Source organism: Ctenopharyngodon idella, chromosome 15, assembly GCF_019924925.1.
Source record: "Ctenopharyngodon idella isolate HZGC_01 chromosome 15, HZGC01, whole genome shotgun sequence".
NCBI lineage: Eukaryota > Metazoa > Chordata > Actinopteri > Cypriniformes > Xenocyprididae > Ctenopharyngodon > Ctenopharyngodon idella.
The window spans coordinates 28,918,413-28,927,016 of record NC_067234.1 but is presented as its reverse complement, the minus strand read 5'-3'; the positions used below and the strand labels follow the sequence as shown (position 1 = coordinate 28,927,016).

General features: G+C 36.3%; 1 protein-coding gene across 1 annotated transcript in view; it reads left to right on the top strand.

The window, feature by feature from the left end:
- dph1 (diphthamide biosynthesis 1) overlaps positions 1-8,604 on the top strand; it is a 111,435-nt gene continuing 102,831 nt past the window's right edge. The window contains exons 1-2 of the mRNA XM_051862635.1: positions 1-168; positions 3,611-3,760. Of these exons, the coding sequence (XP_051718595.1) occupies positions 30-168; positions 3,611-3,760 (289 nt within the window). The 5' untranslated portion in view covers positions 1-29. The remainder of the gene's footprint in view (positions 169-3,610; positions 3,761-8,604) is intronic.

Here is an 8,604-nt window from a genome sequence, read left to right as displayed (position 1 = left end):
CCTTGCCCCTCAGTACATCGTTCCTATCAATGGTATCGACAGTTGATTTGCTCACATCAGCTCTGTGTTCGATGCGTCATGTCTGTTTCACTCCACGTGCACTTGTTTGGGGAAAGATGGCGGCTCCCACTAGCGAGATTGAAGTGATCACTGCGAAAAAACCTAATGGTGAGTATTATTAGTTTGATTTCTTAATAGTTCATCGTGTTGCGTTTGCGATGTCTATCAGCTATAAAAATCAAGATCTGTGTTTTAAAGTAACGTCGCGATAAATCTGTAGGCGGTAATTCTGTCTAATGCTAAGTGAAATATATATCTTGTGTTATGGGATATATTGCTGTCACTATGTGGCTTAATTCATCAGAAATGTGATCTAAATGTGATCTAAAGTAAAGCATGTGTTACCGGGGCTAGTTGTCACAAAGGCTATGTCTCAAGCACAAATATTTGTTTATTTAGCAGTAATTTTATTTTGGTTTCATACACCTCAAACACTTAATTATGTATAAATTGTAGTTTATGTCGGTCAAAACATTGATTTGATATTTTTCATGCTTCCGTTTCCATTTTACTGTTTCATGAATTGATTTTATTGTCATTTTTTTTTATTGTTACATAAAATAAGACAGGACGTTAAATGCATATATGTTTTGGAAGGCGTTTTCTTTTTACATCAGTACTGTTTTGTCTTTAAATTAAAGAGAACTTCAGTGTTTCTTTACCTATCCCTTCACTCCTGTCCATGAGACGGTACAGCATCACTTGGCTGCAGTGGGCTTGTGAAAAAAGATCATGTTTTCATGTGTTACCATCAGTCCTGCTACACTCAGATCACATGTCTGTCCTCTTACTGCCACCCCTCTTCCCATCATCCTCAGTGTGTTCAAAAACACTGCATCTATATATAGAAATATTCACTGGGAAGTAAAAAAAAAAAAAATTGTAAACATATTATAAGGTTTCTTGCCTGAACATTGCTGTGTTTTTTTGGCTGAAAATGGATATTATTATGATAAGAAATATTGGAATGATTGTAATTTTTTATATATCTAATGAATATATGTTGTACTTTGCCCTTTAATAAGCACTGATTAACTCCGATTAGCATAATAATATATAAATACATTTATCTTAATGTATTACACTTATTAAAATAGTTGTTTGCTTAAGTATTCACCCCCTTTCAGGGCAGTATTTTGCAGAAGAGGCTGAAACAATACCACTTGGTCAAGTTGCATTGAGCCCTTTTTCAAGTCCACATTTAGAGTGAAATCTGAATTCTGACTTTTTTCGTTTCTCCAGAACATTGTTTTGCTGTCAAGTTGAAAGTCAGTCATATTTTCCTCCAGGATTTTTGGATTTTACTCTTTACCCTCAGAAGACTTTGAGGGCCTGCTGTGGAGAAATATCCACACAGCATGCTTCACTATAGGGAATTGTGTGTTTCTGCATAGTGTTTGGTTTATGATGAACATGATGTTTAGTCTGAAGCTCAATTTTGGCAATCTGTAGATATTAAAGATATAGTTCACCCAAAAATAAAAATTCTGTTATCATTTACTTTCAAGTTGCTCCAAACCTGTATAAATGTATTTGTTCTGCTGTAGACAAAGGAAGATATTTTGAAGAAAGTTTGTAACCAGGCCACTATGGGGCACCATTGACTTCCATAGTAGGAAAAAAAATACTATGGAAGTCAATGGTGCCCCAGAACTGTTTAGCTTCCCACATTCTTCAAAATATCTTTCTTTGTGTTCAACAGAAAAAATAAATTTATACAGGTTTGGAACAACCTGAGGGTGAGTAAATGATGACAGAATTTTCATTTTTGGGTGAACTACCCCTTTAATATGACATTTATTGTAAAATGCTTACTTTCTCTTTTCCAGTCTCCAATAAACTTGTGAAGCACCTGAACCACCATTGGTTCCTAATTAGTCTCTTTCTTGCATGGTCATTCAATTTTTGAGGCTGTATTCTGTCTGTAATAAGTAGATTTACCACTGTGCCGTACATTTTCCATTTTTTTTTAATTATTGATTTAGCAATACTAACATTCTGGGTGGGCCGGTATGCAATACCGGTGTTGTGCCGAATTCCTACCCCCACCAAATTATTACCCCCCCTAGTATTGGTAGGTTTAGTATTAGGTGTGGCGGTGGGGTTAGGATTAGGCAATCCGATAACAACACCAGCACTTCTGTATTGTAATCTGTAGCGTACCCTCACTTTTTTTGCGTACCGGCGCTTTTCACATGTTGCCGGTACTCTGACCGTTCCCGGTACTCTGACCGCCCCCAGAACGCGATTTCAACCAAGGTGGACGCTCTGGTGTCCCTTTTTTTTTTTTTTTTTTTTCCCCTTCGCACTGCTCCCAAGGATATTCAACAAGTTGAAAGTATTCCATACATCCCCAACCTTGTGCTTTTCAGTTACTTTTTCTTTTTCTTTTTTTTCTTCATTGTGTAAGTTTCTGCCATAAAACTGGCGTTCCACGAATAGGTAGGGATGTCACTGTGAGGAAATTTTCACACGGGTAAATAAACTTGCGACAACGTCGGTATTAACACCAGGGGGAGATATTGTATATGATTTGCGGGCATCAGGGAGCCGCTATCAATATGCGAGTATTGAAATCGCTTCTGAATGTGCGCTCGCTTTTCACTTTCGCTTTCGAATTGGCGATCATGTGCACTCTGTGTATAGGGAGCGGCGGTACTGACTGCACATTTTACAAAATAAGATATTTGTCAGTGACGGTCAGGATCTGTTGCGCACCAAATCCTATGCCATCGTCTTGTCAGTCATCTCACTGACAAGTGAAATCTGTCTCCTGCTGCAACTCTGCAGCTCGTGCTGTATGGAGCAGAACAGACGCTTTCAGTTTATAATTGTAGCGTCATTATCCAACTCAACTAAGTAGATCAAAAAATCAAAACAACAGTGGGGGCGGTGCCAAATAATGTAATCATGAACACTGTGTAACACCGCTAACACCAACTACTGCAGCAAGCCTACACACAGGTTAAGTATTTATGTGACTTCTAAACCAATTGACTGCACAAGTGTTCATTTTGGTCCATCATAATACATTAGATTTTTTTTTTCTGTTAATCAGTGGCAAAAAATGTTGTCTATTGTTATTTTAATGCTGTAAAATAAGTAAGCATGTTTTATGGATACTGTGTATAGGAATATAGCCATTTTAACTAGCTAGAGCTTGCATTACAGATGGTCTGTCTGTCATAGACTTCAAAAATGAATGAATGTCACTGACAGACTCATTCTGCTGATGGCTGACCTCTCAGTTCAGCTGCTGTCCTGACAGTGTGCTGATTGATTTGTGTGATGATTAATTTTGGATCTAAGAAATGATTGCATGGGCTTTCCTTGTCTTATTATATAGGCTATAGCGCAATCAATTTCTCATAAAAATGAAATGAGATTTTTAGTGGTACTTGCTAAGGCAATTTGCAATTGCACATGTTGTACATTGCACAACAGTGTCTTAAAGCACACTTGAGTTCACTGATGCCTACAACAAACTCAGCCTTCAGTATCTCTAAAGCAAATTAAGCGAATTAACTCTCATATTGTCTTTTTAATGTAGTGCGAGGACCGAGGAGAGTGGCAAATCAGATTCCTGATGAGATCCTCAAAGATCCAGAGCTCAACGAGGCAATTAAGGCTTTGCCAGCGAATTACAATTTTGAGATCCACAAAACAATATGGAGGGTGCGACAAGCCAAAGCCAAGAGGGGTGAGTACATTTAAAATCAGTTTGTTGAAAAAGCTTATGTGTTTAAGGTTATATTAAGCCATTAGCAAGGCTTGAAATTGTGACCATTTTAGTCGCATATGCTCCCTAAATTTAATGTTTACGACCTTAAAATATGTTTGGGACCATTTGTGCGAGTGCAAATAATTGTTGAGGTGCGACCTGTTTTCATTTCTCCACAAAATGTTCGCTGATTTACTGCACAGTATGTGTAGCAACATTACACGACCAAGAGTAGGCCTACAGTTTTCCTGAATATCCTGAATAAAACCATCACGATTGAAAATGTAACACTGGTTTCATAACAGTTCAATAAACCATAAAAAGTAGTTAAAATTAAATCAATCACATTTTAGACGCAATAGTGGCTGTTTTTGTTCTGTTTCAGCAGCGAAAATAGTTCCAAACAAAGATCACAGCAGAACCATGCGCATTTCATGACAACACAATCATGTTTTCATTACTGAATGATTCAGCATTTTAAATGAATCGGTTGAGTCAAATTCAATGACCCATTCATCAACAACCGCCTCATTCTTGAATGAATCATCCGTTTGAACGAATCGTTTGAATGAATGACTGGCGGCTTAGTTTCATGTTTAAAAGTATCAGTCTTTCCAACATTTCTTATTTGTATATTAAAAAAAAAATTAAAACAATCTCATAACATTATTTAATTCCGTTGTAATTTTTCAGTGTAAATTATTTAATTTGACTGGTAACGGCTCTATAGTGTCTTATGATTCTAGTTAAATTTACTGATCAAATTTAAGAATTTAAAATGAAAGATGAAGCATACATTTAATAAGATTAGAGGAAAAAGCCCTTTATAAAGGTTAAAAAAAAAAAGCCCTCGGAGTAAATATCACAAATATGCCGATTTAAATGTCAAAGCTGAGTGAACACTTATTGCTTCAGAATAAATTATATTTACAACACAAGAATCCTATTTTTTCCAGACAAACAACATTTTTATTCGGACAAGCGAATGACAAGGCTTTTTAGTTGTGGTGCTCCTAAATTTTTGCTGGTGCTCCTAACTTTTTGAAGTTGGGAGCACCAGTGCTACCAAGTAAAAAAGTTAATTTCGAGCCCTGTATTAGGTTATGCAGTTCATGTTATATTGAGCTATTTACTTCCTCTAAGTGTGCAAATAAACTTTTGTTTTGCTGCCTACTTCAACAAAAGAGGCTATATATTGTAGGTAGTTTGAGCATGTTCTCGTGTGTTGTATTTTATGTTATTAGGCTTACACTTTCAGTTCCAGAACATTAGTCATTCTGATTGTCTGTCCATAGAAAATTAAATTGCCTTAAAGTTCATCTCTGTTTGCTGGAAAATGCAGCAGCATTACATAAGGTATGTCTCAAGCTTATTGCCTTTATGAGAGCATACAGGCTGCGTTATATAGATTAATGTTCTTCACTGTTGTGTTTTTAGTTATATGGACAGAGGCAAGCAAACTAAAAAGCAGAATTGCCTTGGAGGTTTCCACACAGGCATAAATTAAGTTGTGGTCTTTTTGCTGTTCTCTGGAACAAAGTTCAAGCTTTAAATTACTGCAGAGGGCTGCTTTAAGCCAACTGGGAAAATTGGTGAAATTCATGATGACATTTAGATGCATAATTACCTAATTTTGTCAGAAATTTGCTTCAGTAAAATGTGGAAGATATAGTCATTAGCTTATTAACCATCAACCGATTCTGCTGAATAGCAAGGACGCATTTGCCACAGTCAGAATGACTTGTATTCTTCAGAGCACAGCAGCTTGAAATATTATCTTGGTGTTTGATTTTTTTCTTCAGATTTCTGTAACACTTTACAGTAAGATTAAACTTTGTTAATTCATGATATCTAATGGTACCTAAGTAATGAACTTTTTCTTGGTTTATGTTAATTTCTACACATTCTAATATATATATTTTTTTATGTTTAAGCTCTATAAATTGTTCATGTATTATGAATGAACATGAATTATCAATGAATAATAGTATTTTTATAAAGAAACATGAACCTAGATTAATAACTGCTGTTTAAAAAGTGCCATTCATTTATGATGCCTAATGCAATTTAAAAAAAAAAATGGTTAAATAATTTAGACTTATTGTAAAGTGTTACCTAGATTTCTAACATAGTTTAAGAATCTCAGTAAGTCTCAAAAATGTATGTTGTGTTTTAATCCATGCCTACAACGACCAATGTATAGTCTCATACGGTCGCAAACTGAAGTACTCTGGGCTGTTTTGCATCAAAATATGTTATATCCTCTGTAGTGACTTCCATAAGTGTTTTTTTCAAAGATCTTGTCAGATTGGTGTGAAATTATTCCCCCCGGAAAACAACACTTATGGCTTGTTTTAAAATGCTCTAATGAGATGTCATACAGTTTCTTAGTGAGATTTCAGCAATTATAAGTGGTCAACTTTTTCCCAGGGTTGGCCCAAGCTGTCTCACTATAGCATTTTACTGTAAAAAAATCCTTTTATTGGAAGTAATTACATCTTATTCTAATGCGCGCACTTCACCACCTTAAGCTAACCTCTGAGAATTTCATCATAGCATAAAAAAGATGGTGAAATCACAGCTAGCAGCACGCTAATCCTATTATTCGTGCCGTATCATTTATCGTTATGCAAATTTAATCCTCATTTAGTCTGATGCGTCCAATCAAGAGCTGTTTATCTCTGCGTTGATGATGAATTGACTCAGCTTGAAGGCCTTGTAATGGGTGCCGCGGCTTAGAGTTGTGGGTCTTGATCCAGCAACCCTTTGGCTCTTACTTGGCTTTGCTTGTTTAGCCTGCGCTCTTAATCTGTCATAACCGTGATGTCCGCGCGCTGCAAGCCAAACATGTTATACCAATGACACAGTCTCTGACGTGTCAGAACAGCTGAGTCAAAATAGGCCAGTAGGGCAGTTGTACATACAAACAGTTTTGTTTCAAGAAATGCCATTGCTATGTGACCTTCTATGTTTTTTGGGCTTCTAATTGTGATTTTTGTCACTCTCACCCGACCGACCTCGTATCCTCTCCTTTTGGTCATGCATCACTGTTTGACGGAAATTCGTCCCAAGAGCCTTTTAGCATGTCCTTCGTCATTCTAGTACAGGTGTCAAAGAGCCTTCAGGATGGGCCATTACACAGTAAGACGAGGATAAAAGATGAAGCAGAACAAGGCTTCAGTTGATTTCAGTAAATCTGGATGCCTGTTCACCATAAGGAATTTGTCTGTAGAGTTCAGACCTACAGCGATGCCCAATCTTTAATCACAAAAAGTCCTAATAATGCACAGCAGCCGCAGAAATGCCCAATTTCAAGCCTCTATTGATGTGAATGACAACAGACAAGTGTTTGATGTGCTGAATGTGTTAGCAGGTGGCTTGTGCGGAGTACTTTCATGGGGATTGGAGAGAATGCTACAGTCTGCTGGGCTCTTTGTTGTGGAGGTTTTCTTTTTTAAAAGCCCCCTTTATTTGTGGACTCAATGGGTAAAGATAATTTTTGACCAGATTCTCTCTCTTTTTACGTTTTCCTCTCTCTTCTGTGGTTTTCACTATTATTTTTCTTAAATAGTATCTGAGAAATATTTAAATATTTCAAAATATATCAAGATTCACTAAAATAACATTAAACTCATAAACACAATTTTGCTGGAAAGTGATGGTTTACAATGCAAAACATTACTGATTTGTGCATAGTTTTCACTAGGGCTTTTATATATATATATATAAGCCCCTGGCTAGGGACATTCTAAAATGCTTAACATGGCTTAATGTACTAAGACAGTGATATTAAAAGACCAAACTCCATAAACATCATAATAAACCATACTGTACAGCAAAGCAGATGAGCCCAGAATATGAACGCAATGTGTTTAATTACACGTTTAGTGTTTTCCTCCCATAGAAAACCGTTAAAGAAAAAGCTTAACGTCACTTAATGTAGCCTATACTAAGTGATATTAAAAGATCAAATTCTGCACAAAGCAATTTTTCTGTATAGTATGGTTTATTAGTATAGTGTTTAATAAGTTTGGTATTTTAATGTCACTGTCTTAGTACATTAAGCCACGTTAAGCGTTTTCTTTATGGGAGTAAAATGCTTAATTAAACATGTTGCGTTCTTATTCTGGGCTCATCTGCTTTTCTGTATATAGTATGCTTTATTAGTATGGTGTTCACTAAGTTTGGTTTGTTAATAACACTGTCTTAGTAAATTAAGCCACGTTAAGCTTTTTCACGTTAAGCGTTTTCATGTTAAGCGTTTTAGAATGTCCCAGTGGCGGGATCATTTTCAACTGATTAACATTATGAAAACTGGTAAAACCTTTAGGAACTTTAAAAGATAAAACAGCGAAACTCCTAATATTATTTCCAATAATTCCAAACTATGTTAATTTTCCTGATTGAATTGTCACATAGGTGCATTCTGCAAACAGTAAGGTGGAGATCCTTGTTGCATTTGTTGGAATTCATCGCTGAAGGTTTGATCATGGCAGATTTAGTCACACAAATAGTACAAGTGGCTTATGAAGAAACAAAGACTGGCTGTATGACACTTTCATTGAAGCAGAATTTTGCTGTGGAGATCGCTAAACTCCAGCGCACATGTTTGTTTTCAGATCATCAGCGCTTCTTCCGCATTTAGAGGGAGCGCGTGCACAGAGTTGCCAGATTGCACAGATTAAGTAAAATACGGCAAGAAAGTATATCCTTTAAAGTGAAAAGCTCTATTTGGGAGATTAAAGTTCTTTGCATCTGGCAACCACAAGCATATCCCTAAGAAAAAAACACGTTTTCAGGATAAATAATGAGCGGGCCAATAT